The 15,690-nt window shown below is 41.7% G+C and overlaps 1 protein-coding gene across 1 annotated transcript in view; it reads right to left on the minus strand.

Moving 5' to 3' along the window:
• Positions 1–457: 457 nt before the first annotated feature.
• LOC125484574 (exportin-7-B-like) overlaps positions 458–15,690 on the minus strand; it is a 69,030-nt gene continuing 53,797 nt past the window's right edge. The window contains exon 3 of the mRNA XM_048603940.1: positions 458–556. Within this exon, the coding sequence (XP_048459897.1) occupies positions 458–556 (99 nt within the window). The remainder of the gene's footprint in view (positions 557–15,690) is intronic.

The following is a 15,690-nucleotide window of genomic DNA, read 5'->3' on the forward strand; positions in this document are numbered from 1 at the left end:
ATCCTGTAAGTAAAGACAGTTTTAGTATGGAAGGGCAAAATGTGTTGGCGCAGGCTTGGAGGGCTGTAGGGCCTATCCCTGTGCTGTATTGTTCTTTGTTCTTTTGTTCTTCTTTGTTCTAATGTCAGCAGGACATTTATTTGCAGGATTTAGCACATGCAAGCCTGATTCTGTCATCGCCTTAGTATATTTGAATGTAGTAACTGCATCCAAAATTACAGTATAGCAAACAGAAAGGGGATTTGGTCTGATTTTAGTGATCTTTAATTAAGCATGCCGCAGATAACTGTAGCAACACAACTAACACATGGTTTTAGTCAGTTAAGGCCATTAATCATAGCCCCCATATTGGATATCTGTGCCAATTGATAAATGACATTCAGCAAAAAAAAACCCAGCAAAATTAAACATCTGCAATCAGTTGCTCCAGTGATATGAAGTGGAGCAACAGAACAATCTACTCACTGATGTCAATTCTTTGCTGCAGTGACAATGGATTCACCCGAGTCACGAGCTTCGTAAGGCATGTTGCTGCCAGCAGTTGAGCATATGAAGTCTGCAATAAAAAAAATTAAAAGTTATCCACCAACACAAACAGCTAGGCTTTTTCTGCCAGACATTCCAATAATGGCTCTAGGGAAACAGGAACACAGAACATAAATCAAAACAGCAAACATATCAACATATAAATATACAAATGAGGAACAAGAATTGGCCTCAGTCCTTTGAGCTTGCTCTGCTATTCAATAAGATAATTGCTGATTTGATTTCAACTTCAACTTGACATTCCTGCATACCCCTGAAAATCATTTATCCCCTCAGTAATCAAGAATCTATCTATCTACCTCTGTCTTAAATATATTTAAAGATTCTACATCCACTGCCTTTTAAGAAAGGGAATTTCAATTCCACACATTCAATCTGCAGCTTAAAGATATTCAGTACATAGCAGACACATTCAGGTTCTGGTTAGTTACAACATTCAGTGACAAAGTTACTTTCACCGCATTTAATTCTTACTGTGGTACCTTGATAAGTATTATGCTCTAGACTGATTTACCTTCAAACATAAATGATGGGTCAGAGAGGTCAGTGCTAATTTTTACATTTTAATGTGGTTCTGAATGAGATCAGTGAATTACAGACCGGCAATCGAATCCGGACTAACGGTTCAGTGTTATAGCCAAAGATCGGGACAGATCCCTAGATTCATTGCTGAGTAAAATGCTGGCAACATGTGCAGATCTATCAGAAACTGAAACAGGTGGTTAACATTGTATGTAGTGTCTCTTTATCAGAACTTGAAAGCAAGCTTTTCCCACCATATTATTTTGTTTTTAAATTGTGACAAATACTTAACAGGTCTGGAAGTATGTGTGCAGAGACAAACAAAATTAATCATTCAGACCTGCAACTTTTAATTAAAACGTGATAGATTAACAAATCTGACAGAATTAGGATCAGGGTGGTGGTGTTGTATTCTTGTTGTTTGTATACCATGTGTCCTCCCATTAGTGTATTGACAGAAAAAGAACAAAACAATGTGCAACAAAACCTGTGACAGATACAGACCCGGACTTAACCCTGATTCAGCAGAAAAGCAATACAGATAGAATATTGCTTTACACCACACAAGTGAAAAACCAGAGATGTAGGCCTGAATTTCTGTAGAGCTGTGCAGACTAACTTTTAAAACTGTCAAGTGGGATCCAGATGTGGTAGCCATGTCCCCGTTTCCATGGGGAATTCACCTGTCCTGACCCGAAACATTGACTTTGCTGCTTCTCTGATGCTGCCTGACCTGCTATGTTCCTCCAACTACACAATGCATTGACTCTGACTCCAGCATCTGCAGTTCTTGCTACCTCTGAACTGCAGATGCAGGAGATCTGAAACAAAAACAGAAATTGCTAGAGAAATTCATCAAGCCTCGCAGCATCTGTGGAGAGAGTGGAGAGAATGCAGAGTTAATGCTTCCAGTCCAGTGACCCTCCTTCAGAACTCTCAACTGTCTAACTCTGCTTTCTCTCCACTGAATCATAAAATCCCTACCATGTGGAAGCAGGCCATTTGGTTCATCGAGTCCACACCAACCCTCTGAAGAGCATCCCAACCAGATCCACCTCCCAATCCTGTTCCTGCATTTCCCATGGTTAACCCAGCTAGCCTGCACGTCCCTGGACACTATGGGCAATTTAGCATGCCAATCCACCTAACCTGCACATCTTTGTACTGTGGGAGGAAACCAGAACACCCAGAGGAAACCCATGCAGACATGTGGAGAATGCGCAAACTCCACAAAGACAGTCACCCGAGGGTGGAATTGAACCGGAGTCCCTGGCGCTGTGAGGCAGCAGTGCCAACCAGGGAGCCACTGTGCTACCCTTAAAGATGCTGCTAAAGCTGCTGAATTTCTCCAGCAATTTCTGTTTTTGTACTTAAATCCTCAGCTCTCTCAGAAAATAAAGATAAGTCTGCCTAAGTCAGTGGGAGTTGAGATTTGATGCTCACTGACATTTCCTCAAGCCCTTATGAATGCTTGGTTGCTTCCCACCCAGACTCATCCCCCTATGACGCACCTAACCTACACATCCCTGAACACTACAGGATAACTTAGCATGGCCAATCTACCTAGCCTGCGCATCTTTGGACTGTGGGAAGAAACCAGAGCACCCGGAGGAAACCCACGTGGACACATGGAGAATGTGCAAACTCCACACAGACAGTTGCCTGAGGGTGGAATCAAACTCGGGTCCCTGGTGCTGCAAAGCAGCAGTGCTGACCACTGCGCCACTGTGTCGTCGTCGTCGCCGCGCACCCCCCCCACCCCCATTTAATGACCTTTCCTTTATTTAATCTCAACATCACGTCTAAGATCTACTCCTGGTAAATACTGGGTGAGTTGGCATGTATGGTACAAGGGTCACGGATTGATTGGCATTAAGTTGGCCTGGATGTTACAAAGGGAACGAGTGGGACATGGGTTGGTATTATGTTAGCATGGGACATGGATGTGGCATTAGGAGTATAGTGAGCGGATGATGGACTTTGAGGAGTGAGGGCTAGAGTGCTGAAAGTTTAACAAAACAACTAGGACCAAGTCTTTTAATCAGACAGCCTCAGCACTCAGATACCTCTTTTACCTCCAATCTGTATTGGGCTGCTGGGCACAATTCTATCCTGCAATCATCTCTCCAGAGCAACAATTATACCATTGGACATGAACTGGACATTACGCAAGCTGTTCAGCTGCACCACTAAACTGCTTCCTGAGAAACTTACCACAGGAGAAAGCCGAAGAATTTTCGTAAAATGGCGCAAACTCTTACAATGCTAAATATAGGTGCAAATTACTGCAGCTGCTGGAATCTGTACTGAAAACAACAAATGCTGGAGATCACAGTGGGTCAGGCAGCATCCATGAAGAGACAAAGAGTCTGGACTCAAAGTGTTAGTTTGCTGTCTTTTCAAGGATGCTGCCGACCTGCTGTGATCTCTAGCATTTGTTGTTTTCACTTACAATGCTAACTTTGAAATAAACTTTGCCCCTGAATTTCAACTGATTTTAAATATCAAGAGGTCTGACTTCTCGTGCTACTCAGCCATGGTACACACACATATGCACACATACAGAAACAGAGACCTAAATCCAGCTGTATTAGCAGCCCGAAGTCAATGAATTAAGTCAAATACATCCCAACGAGGGAAATCCAATTCTGTCCAAGATTGCCTTGATCTGCTACGATTCGCACACCATCACAATAGGTCCACAGCAGACGCCATCTCCCTACACTCATCCCTGGAACTTCTAGATTACAAGGATATCAACATCAGACTCCTAATTATCAACTTTGAGCTCTGCCTTCAACACCATAATTCCAACAAAACTCATTCCAAACTCCGAGACCTAGAACTCTGCTCCCGTGCCCCTGCAACCAGATCCTCAACTTCCTCACCTGCAGATCACAATCAGTAAGGATAAGCAATAACACCTTCCCCACAATAATCCTCAACACCTATACCCAGCAAGGCTGCATACTCAGCCCCTTTACTATACTCCTTATACACTCACAACTGTGTGGCCAAATTCAGCTCAACTTCATTCACAAATTTGCTGATGATACCACTGTAGTACGTTTGATCTCAAACAAAAAGGAGACAGAGTACAGGAAGGAAATAGACAGCTTAGTGACATAGTGTAAAGACAACAATCTCTCCCTCAATGTCAGCAAAGTGAAGCAGCTGGTCATCAACTTCAGAAAGCGAAGTGGAGGACATGCCCGTCTGTATCAATGATGCAGAGGTGGAGGTGGTCCAGAGTTTCAAGTTCCCAGGAGTAAATATTGTCAACAATCTATCCTGGTCCATCTACATCAATGCTACAGTCATGAAAATACACCAATACCTCTACTTCCTCAGAAGGCTAAGGAGATTTGGCATTTCCACAATGATTCTTACCAATTCTTATAGATGCACCAGAGAAACCATCCTTTTCAGATGCATCACAGCTTGGTATGGCAGCTGCTCTGTCCAAGACCTCAAGAAATTAGAGTTGTAAATGCAGCCCAATCCATCACGAAAACCAGCCTTCCTTCCACTGACTTTGTCCACACTTCCCATTGCCTCTAGAAAGCAGCCAACATAATCAAAGATCCTTCCTACCCCAGTTATACTTTCTTCCACCCTCTCCATTGGGCAGAAAATACAAAAGTTTGAAAACATATACCAACAGATTTAAGAACAGTTTATTTTCCACTGTTATTAGACTTCTGAATGGACCTCACTTTTAGAGTTGATCTTCCTCTGCACCTTCTCTGTAGCTGTAACACTAGATTCTGCATTCTCTTCTATTACCGTGATGTACTTCTGTAAGGTATGATTTATCTGGTTATCATGCAAAACAATACTATTCACTGCATCTCGGTACATGCAACAATAATAAATCAAATTAAATGAAATCAAAGCAGTCAGGGCTGCTGAAGAGGCAGTTTGCTGTTCATGTACAATAGCTAACAGCCAGTCAGCCAGCCCAAAGGGATCTCTGTAAAGAAATTCCTCTCTCAGCCATCTAGTTTTGTTGCCCGTTTCACTCAGATCCTCCAGGTAAGTCACTACCCAAGCATGCATCAGGTTAATGTGTTCACCCATATTTACATGGTCTGTCAAGGAATAAACACTCAGCCTCCTAGCTCAAATCACTAGAGAATCCCTGGGCAATGAGACCTGGCATTTTGTTCCTCTAGCCTTATTGTTCCTGTACCTTAAAGCTGAGATTTTATTTCATAAAGGGAAACAGAAACAAAATCTTCTCCAAAATGTAACGCTATACAGCCTGTTAATTTATTGGGTGATTCATAAAATCGCAACTTTCCATCACATGTTCTTCAATCCAGGGAAGCTGGAAGAAGAAATTAAGGGAAGCCTGACACCATCCTACTCACTAACAGTAAGGTATGATGTAATTTCCCAAATTCCACTATTACCATCCTGGATATGTTCAGCCAAAACAACACAGCAAACACACGAGAGGTCATAACACTGATGTATATTGTATGGTGTGAATTCCCATGGGAATCCACAACATTCATTCTTGATAACATGAACTCTCATAACATCAGGTCAACCATGGTCAACGAAGCCTTCTGCTTATTATCATTGTTCTTCCTCTGATCAATCAACACCGTTCCAGTTTGAACACCAATTTGAAGAAACATTAAGAGTGGCAAGGACACAAAGTGCGCTCGGAGAGAGCCTTCAAAGTGGATCATTGCACCATCAGTAACTAAGCTGGTCGAATCCTGAAGGATGCACCAGCAGTAGCTGGTAAAGGAACGAACAAGAGTGAAATCTTAGCTTGATCTTGTCCTCATCAATCTATCATTGCAGGTGCATCTGTCTGAGTCAGCACTGATAACCGTGATCACTGCAGAGTCCTGTGGAGACAAAGGCAGACTCCTTGTGGATACAAAGTTCCATTTTTATAATGAAGACTCACTCCATTCTGTTTTACAGTATCACTGCTCTGTTAAATATGATAGACTAAGATCAGAACTAGCATCTTAAATCTCAACATCCACGATATGCTGTAGGCTACCACCAAAAGAAGAATTTTACTCCACCAAATGTGCAATCTGTCATACCCTTCACTCTACAACTGGCATCATGCCAAAAGACCAACCTTGGTTCAATAAAGAATGCAGAAGGTTGTGGCAGAAGTAGCAATAGGCATATCACCTTTATGAAGCTTAAACATTGGTCGACATGCATGCTTTAGAATGGAAGCAGCGGGCAATACAGAGACCTAAGTGATTCACAATCAGTGGTTCAGATCAAAGTACTGCAGTAAATTTACTGTCATAGTTGACTCCAAGAATTATCTGGAATTGAAAGTCTAACAGTAACTATGTAACCATTGTCAAATGTCATAAAAGCTCATCTCATTCACTAACATCTTTCAGTGAAGAAAATCTACCATCAGTACCTGATCCAGCCTACGTATGATTCCGGATCCACTGGAATGTTGTTGACACTTATCTGCCCTCTTAAATAGCCTACGTAGCCACTTAGTTGAATGGCAATTAAGGATGGGCAATATATACTGGTTCAGCCAGCAATGCCCACATCTCATGAACAATTAAAAATAAATCAGCTTCTGATCATACCAACTACTTCTGCTTCAACAAAATTATCTGTCTTTGCCATTGTTTCAGCTCATCTGCTGCTGAAACCTTTGTTCAAGATTTTGTTGCACCTAGACTTACTATTCTAGGTCCCATTCATCAATCATCCTTTTTGCTTGTTGAACTACCTGTCAAACAAGCAATGTCTTAATTTTAAAATTCTGACCTATGTTTGCACATCTCTTCATAATTTTGCTTCTCCCGTCTCTGTCATTTCCTCTAACCCCACAATCCTCCTAGCTAAGTGCATTCAGCTATGTTGGAATATTCAGCTAAATCAAATCTTCATTCAGCCACCACTGGCACCATGTTACATGAGGCATCTGGCATCTTCATCCCATAAAGGTAGATTTATTGCCATCATCCTGTTTTTAGGTTAGATTCTATAGGCTAGCTTTCTCTAGTATGATGGCGAGAAAGCACCAGGTAGTGTAATGAGAGGGGACATAGAAACACTAAAAAAGGTGCAGGAATAGGCCATTCGGCTCTTCAAGCCTGCACCACCATTCAATACGATCATGACTGATCATGCAATTTCAGTATCACACTACCGCTTTCTCTCTTTACCCCTTGATCCTTTTAGACGCAAGGACCACGTCCAGCTCCCTCTTGAATATATCTAATGAACTGGCCCCAACAGCTTCCGGTGGTAGATAATTCCACACATTCACAACTCTCTGTGTGAAGAAATTCTTCATCTCAGTCCTGAATGGCTTACACCTTATTCTCAGACTGTGACCCTTAGTTTTAGACTTTCCCAAACATCGGGAACAGTCTTCCCTCATCGAGCCTGTCAAGTCCCATAAGGACGTTATATGTTTCTATGAGATTCCTCCTCACTCTTCTAAATTCTAGTGAATATAAGCCCAGTCGATCTAATCTTTCTTCATATGTCAGTCCTGCCATCCCATGAATCTGTCTGGTGAACTTTCATTGGGTTCCCTCTTTATCAAGAATGTCCTTCCTCAGACTCGGAGACCAAAACTGCACACGATACTCAGGGTGTGACCTCACCAAGGCCCTGTATAACTCCAGTAAAACAGCCCTACTCCTAAAGTCAAATCTTTTTGCTATGAAGGCCAGCATGCCATTAGCTTTCCTCTTACCTGCTGCACCTGCAAACCAACCTTCAGCGATTGTTCCGCCATGACACCCAGGTCTCGTTGTACCTCATCTTTTCCTAAACTGCCACCACTCAGATAATAATTTGCCTTCCTGTTTTTGCCACCAATATGGATAACCGCACATTTATCCACATTATGTTGCATTTGCCAAGCATCTGACCACTCAGCCAGCCTGTCCAAGTCACCTTGCAGCTTCTTAGTATCCTCCTCACAGCACACATTGCCAGCCAGCTTAGTGTCCTCTGCAAATTTGGAGATATTGCATTCAAATACTTCGTCCAAATTGTTAATGTATTTTGTGAACAGTTGGGATCCCTGCACTGAACCCTGCAGTACCCCACTCATCCTGGTTGCCACTCTGAAAAGGATCTGTTTATTCCAACTCTCTGCTTCCTGTCTGCCAACCAGTTCTCTATCCACATCAATACATTATCTCTGACACCATGAGCTTTAATTTTGCTTACTAATCTCTTGTGTGGAACCTCATCATAAGCCTTTTGAAAGTCCAGATAAACAATATCCACCGACTCACCCTTGTCCACTTTACTGGTCACATGCTCAAAAAATTCCAGAAGATTTGTCAAGCATGATTTCCCTTTAGTGAATCCATGTTCACTTGGACCAATTCTGTCATTGCATTCCAAAAGCTCAGTTATTACATCCTTAATAATTGACTCCAGCATTTTCCCCACCACCAATGTCTGGCTAACTGGCCTATAATTTCCCATTTCGTCTCTCCTCCTTTTTTGAAAAGTGGGGTTACATTACCTATCATCCAGTCCATTGAAACTCTTCCAGAGTCTATAGAATGCTGGAAAATGATCACCAATGCGTCCAATATTTCTAGGGCCACTTTCCTAAGCATGCTGGAATGGCGAGCATCAGGCCTGGGGACTTATGGGGTTTTAATCCCATCAATTTCCCTAACACCATTTCTTGACTAATAAGGATTTCCTTCAAATCCCCTTTTATGCTTGACCCTCTGTCCCCTAGGATTTCCAGAAAGAGGTTCTTGTCTTGAACGTTACATAGGTTATTGCATGACAGTGATTAGGTACGAAGTTACATTGGTATGGTAGGCACCCCTACAAAGACTAGGAGACCTAGATGGCACATCTGTCTCCTTTGAGATCCAGAGCTGTTCTCACATCCAAGTCTTTATAGTAACATCATATTGGGTAGAACATACTGTATCCTTCAACATTACCCCTTTCAGAGTTATTCCACAATTAAATTCTGGCCTCTTATACATCCCTGATCTTAACTCTATTGTGTCATGCCTTGAGTTGCCTAGTCATAAGCTTTGGAATACATACCCTGCACCTCTCCACCTCTTGACTTTGTTGTTCTCCTTAACATACTTCCTAAAACCTACCTCTTTCAATCAATTTTTGTTGTCTGACCAAATACTTCCTTATGGGCTTCCTGACATGTTTTGTTTTGTGATGTTTTTATGAAATTCCTTGGGAAATTTTGTTAAATAAGAGCTGATTTTGAGTTTGTTGATGTGCTCGCCGAGCCGATGGGTTTGGTTTCAAATGTTTTGTCACCCTGCTAGGTAACATCATTAGTGCGCTTCCGGTAAAGCATCCGTGTTCTGTCCAGCTCGTATATTTATATGCCTCGGTTTGCTGGGGTGGTTGGTATTATTTCCAGTTTTGTTTCTCAGTGGTTTGTACACAGGGTCTAATTCAATGCGTTTGTTGATGGAGCTCCAGTTGGAATACAAGGCCTCCAGGAATTCCCTGGTATGTCTCTGTTTGGCTTGTGCAATTATCGAAGTGTTGCCCCGGTCGAATTAATGTCCCTCATTGTCTGTGTGTAATGAGACAAGTGAGAACTGGTTGTGTCTCTTGGTGGCTAGTTGGTGTTCATGTATCCATATAGTCAATTTTCTTCCGGTTTGGCCAATGTAGTCTTTCTCACAGTCCTTGCATGGTATTTCATATATTACCCCAGTTTTGCTGGTTTGCGGTATGGGATCCTTCACGTTCATCAGTAGCTGTTGTAGTTTGGTTGTCGGTTTGTGGGATACTTACATACCTAGGGGTCTGAGTAGTCTTATGGTCATCTCTAAAATGTCCTTGATGTATGGTAGGGTGATTAGTGAGACTGGTCATGTTGTGTCTTCCTGTTGGGGCCTGTCTCGGAGGTAACAGCAGATTGTGTTTTTCAGATATCCACTTCTATTGAAGACTCCGTATAAGTGCTCCTGTGCAGCTTTGCATAGTTTCGGGTTGCTGCAATGCATTGTGGCTCGATATCCTCTCAAAAACTTTAACAACTGTTTTTGTTCACTGGATATTTGGGCAATTCTCCACATTGTAGGATAGGTAACAGATTCACAGCTATACTGATGGAGTTTGGCTTGGGATGCAGGTAGTTTCGAAGCAAAAGTCATCAGCAAGGACATTGTTCAGTTTTGTTACATCCATTGCGCACAACCATTTCTTGATACAGATTTTCAAAATGTCAAGGAGTTTCTAATCAACCTAGTGACCAAGTGAGATTTCAACTCGAGCATTCTGGTTCAGAGGCAGGGAAACTGCCACTGCACAGCAAGACTTCACTTTTTTTGCTTGATTCACTCTGAAATAAAGGTCAACATTGCATTTGCCTTCCCTTTTGACTGCTGAACATGTGTGTTAGATTTTTGTGATTTATTGTCAAGAACATCCAAATTCCTCTGGTCTGTAGAATTCTCCATTTAAATAATATTCAGCTCCTCTATTCCTTACATCACTTAAGATCATAGGATGCAAAAGCAAAGGTAGGCCATTCAGCCCAACGAGTCTGCTCCACCAGTCAATGAGATCATGGTTGATCTATTAATTGTCAATTCCATTTTTCACCCTTTTATTCATAGACTTAATTCCCTTACTGATTAAACCTCAGCTTTGAACAGACTTAATCACCCAGCTTTTAAAGCCCTCTGCAGTAAAAAAAAACGAGATTCATTCCCTGTGAGTGAAGAAATTCTTCCTTTTAACTGGTCATGCCTCACCATGAGCCATACTGCAGACATCTGAAGTTTTTCTCCAGTTAAACAATATTGCCCTCTTCTATTCTTCTAGCCAAAGCGCATAAGCTCACATTTTCCAACCTGATGTTCGTCTCCCAATTTTCACCCATTCACCTAACATATTATATCCCTCTGTAGACTCTTTGTGTCATCTCTACCACTTGCCTTCCCATCTGTTTTTGTGTCAACCACAAACTTAGCAATAGTACATTCACTGACAAGTCATTAATATATTGCAAGTAATTGGGACCCAGCAACGATCCCTGCGGCTCTCCACTGGTTACAGGCTGCCAAATTGAAAATGCTCCCTTATTCCAACTCCTTGTTTTTGATTAGTTAACCAATCCTCTAACCATGCTAATATGTTACCCCCATAACATGGGCTCTCATCTTATTAAACAGCCTTATGTGTGGTGCTTTATCAAACACGTTCTGGAAATTTAAATACGCTCCGACTACAGGCTTCCCTTTATCTACTTTGCTTATGTTTGTTAATCTACTCGGCTTGTCAGGCATGACTTATGTTTCATGCAGCCACTAGGCTTGATTATGTTATGTGTTTTTAAATGCTGTGTTATTGCATTCTTCACAATAAATATTAACCTTTTCTCCAATTACAGGTGTTAAGCTAACAGACCTAACAATTACTGTTTTTCTTTTGTCTCTCTCTCCCTTTTTGAAAAAGCTGCTTACCAATCTTCTTATTTTCCAGAATCTAAGGGTTCCTATGGTGGATGAGTGGTTAGCACTGCTGCCTCACAGCACCAGGGACTCTGGTTCGATTCCACCCTCGAGCGACTGTCTGTGTGGAGTTTGCACATTCTCCCCATGTCTGTGTAGGTTTCCTCTGGGTGCTCCGGTTTCCTCCCACAGTCCAAAAGATGTGCAGGCTAGACGGATTGACCATGCTAAATTGCCCGTAATGTTTAGGGATGTGTAGATGAGGGGGATGAGTCTGGGTGGGATACTCTGAGAGTCAGTGTGGACTTGCTGGGCTGAAGGGCCTGTTTCCACACTGTAGGGATTCTATGATTATTACACTGTCTCTACTTCATTTAATATCCTAGGATGCAACCCATCAGATCCAGGGGACACATTGGTCTTTTGTCCTATTACTTTCTCTAGTGACAGTTGTTGCACATATTTCTGAGCGTTGATTATTTAGTATTTTTGGAATGCTGTTAGTGTCTTCCCTACTGTGAAGACTGATGCAAGCTATTTATTAACCTCGTCTGCCATCTTCTGTTTCTCCATTATTTTTTACCCAGCCTCATTCTCTAAGGAGCCTACATTCACTTTGGTCTCTTTGCCTTTATACATACAGAAACAATCTGTCTGTTTCTTCATTATCTGCTAGATTTTCCATTTATTTTCTGCCTCCATTTTTTTTTGGTCATCTTTTGTCAGCTTTTAAAAATTTCCTGATCCTCTGGTTTGCCACGGATCTTTGCCACATTGTATTTTTTCTTACAATCTGATACTATCTATAACTCCTCTGGCTAACCATGGTTGGTTTATACACTTGCTAAAATCCTTCTTCCTCACTGGATTATATCTTTATTGCAAGTCATGAACTATTTTCTTCAAGGTCTGCCATTGTTCATCAACAGTTCTTTCTGCTAACTTCCTTTCCCAGTCTACTCCAGCTAACTCTATCCTCATTCCTTTGTAATTATCCTTTTTTAAATTTACTGGAGCTCTTTCTGACTCAGGTTTCTCACTCTCAAACTGAATGCTAAATTCTATCATATTATGGTACTGCTTCCTTGGGGAGGGTGGGGGTTCTTTTACTCTGAGATTATTTATTAAACCTGTCTCATTATACATTACCAGATACAAAATAGCCTAATCAGTGGATCCACAACATATTGTTCTAGGAGACTGTCCTAAATATACTGTATGAATTCTTCCTCATGGCTACTTCTACCTGTTTGATTTATCCAATCTTTACATAAAGATGAAAGTCACCCACGATTAATTCACTATCTTTTTTACATGACTTCATTATCACCCGATTTATTTTCTATCTTACAGCATTGTTACCTATAGATTACTCCCAGCAGTCTCTTCTTCTATTTTGTGCTTCCATCCGTATGGATTCTACGTCTTCAGATCTGAAATCATTTCTTGCTATCACACTTATTCCATCCCGACTAACAAAGTTACACCACCATCCTTTCATTCCTGCCTGTCCTTTCAAAAAGTCAATTATCCTCCTCATAAGTACCTCTCTATAATGGTGATAAGATCAGACTATTAACTCATGTTTGTGCTAATAATTCATTTATTATGTCCTGAATACTACATGCATTTAAGTGAACAGCCATTAATTCCACCACTTCACCATTTCTCCTTCTTGTTCCCTTCACCCCCACCTCCAAACCCACACCATTCCAGCCACATTTACTACTTTTTATTCTTGTACACTCTCTTTTCTTGTCCCTATCTGGGTATCATTCCACAAATAGCTGCCCTGCAACACTGCCATATCCTTTTGCTTTGTATGCCTAAGCATCCCCTCCCAGAACCCTCCAACCACCTCCGCATTTAATCTGTAACTCTCTTTATAGAACAATTTATTCAATTTGTTAGGACACAGGCAATAATTTTCAATTTATTTCTGGCCACAGGAGAGGTACTAGAGGACTGGAGGACAACCAGTGTGGTACCATTGTGCAAGAAAGATGGAATGGATAAAAAAAGCACAGGTAACAGCAGGCCCATCAGTTTAACTGCAGTAGTGGGGAAACTACTGGAAGCAATTCTGAGGAACTGAATTGACATGCTCTTGGAGAGGCGGGGAATAATCAAGAACAGTCAGCATCATCTTATTAAGGGGAGATCATATCTGACCAACTTGATTGAATTTTTCGAAGAAGTGACCAGGTGTGTCGATGAGGTCAATGCACGTGATGTAATCTACTTAGACTTCTGAAAGGTTTTTGATAATAACTCACATGGGAGGCAGATAGCAAAGGTAAAATTCCATGGGATCCAAGGAAATTTGGCAAACTGGACCCAAAACTGGCTGAGTGGCAGGAGTACAGGGTGATAGTGAGGAAGCAGAGGATGACGTGACTGGAAGTCTGTGTCCAGTGGAGTTAACAGGGATCAGTGGTGACCCCTTGCTGTTTGTGGTTTATATAAATGATCTAGACTTGAATGCAGGATGGTTGGTCAGTAAGTTTGGTAATGATGTAAAAAGTTGGTGAGGTGGTAAATATTGAGGAGAACAGGCTTAGATTACCGGAAGACATAAATGGGCTCGTCAGATGGACTGATCGGTGGCAAATGGAACTCAATGTGCATAAGCATGACGTGATGCACTTGGGCAGGACAAACAAGGCAAAGGAATATGTGATGAATGGTAGGACCCTGGGAAGCACTGAGGATCATTGTGCATGTCCACAGGTATCAAGACATATAGATAAAGTCGGCAATATATGGCATGTGAGATATGTGCCTTAATTAGTCAAGGTGCAGAGTTTAAGAGCAGGGAAGTGATGTTGCAAATGTATACAAAGATAGGTTACACGTAGAGTATTGCATGCAGTTCTGGAATCCACATTATAGGGGAGATGTTATAGCACTGGTCGGAAAAGATTTACAAGGATGTTGCCAGGGCTTGAGGTTTTGAGTTATAGGGTCAGGCTGGATAGGCTGGGACTTTTTTCACTGGAATGCAGGAGGTTGAGGGTGACATTATAGAGGTTTATAAAACCATGACAGGCATAGATAAGGTGAACAGCAAAGGTCTTTTCCAGAGGATGGGTTAGTTGTAATGTAGGGGGCGTATTTTTAAGATGACAGGAGAAAGATTTAAAAGGGGCCTGAGAGGCAACTTCTTCACACTGAGGGTGGTTCATAGGTGGAATGAATGTACAATTACAACATTTTACAGACATTTGGACAAGTACATGAATAGGAAAGGTTTAGAGGGATATGGGCCAAATGCAGGTTGACTTTAGTTTGGAAAATTTGGTTGGCACGGACAGGTTAGACCGAAGGGTCTGTTTGCTGTATGGCTTTATGACTAAAAGGTGCAAAGGATATTTACCAGGATGTTGCTGGGATGGAGGGTTTTAATAACGAAGAAAGATTGGATAGCTTGTGGTTGTTTTCCTTAGAGCAGAGGAGACTAAGGGAGAACATGACTGAGGTGTATAAAGTTATGAGAGGCATAAACAGGTTAGATGGGAATGAACTTTTCCCCTTGATGGAAGATCAAAGACTCGGGGTGTAGCTTTAAGCTGAGGGGCAGGCAGCTTTGAGGCTGAAAGAAGTAGAAATTCTCATAACTTTTAAGAAGTATTTAGATGTACACTTGCAATGTCAAGGCATACAAGACTATGGGCCACGTACTAAATAGGGGATTAAAATAGTTAGGCACTTGTTTTTGATCAGCCCAGATTCAATGGGCCAAAAGGCCCTTTACTGTGCTGTAGATCTCTTTGATTATAAAGAATGACTACTGGTCCCAGCACGGTTCAAGTAAAGCCAACCCCACCAAAACAGCACCATTAAGTTTTTCTATTATTTATATGGAGGTAGCTTCTGCTCATCCAGTGCAGGATCTTAAATAAGTGATCTGATAATTGGAGTGCAGGAGTCAAGAAAGTTGGTGACATGGTAGAGCTCGGTCTTATCAGCAGGTTTGCAAAAACTAACACTGTGCTTTTGTTTGATGTGGATACACATCGAGAACAAAAAGGAGATGCACAACAAAAGACAGATCCTTGAGGGTCACTAGAGCTCACAGTGGGAGACCTGGAAGAAAAGCCATTACAAGTAATATCATAGGAGCAGAGAGGCTGACGTTTCGGGCCTAGACCCTTCATCAGAAAAGGGGGAGGGGAAGGGGGTT

This window comes from Rhincodon typus, chromosome 12 (assembly GCF_021869965.1).
Source record: "Rhincodon typus isolate 14 chromosome 12, sRhiTyp1.1, whole genome shotgun sequence".
Classification (NCBI taxonomy): Eukaryota; Metazoa; Chordata; class Chondrichthyes; order Orectolobiformes; family Rhincodontidae; genus Rhincodon; species Rhincodon typus.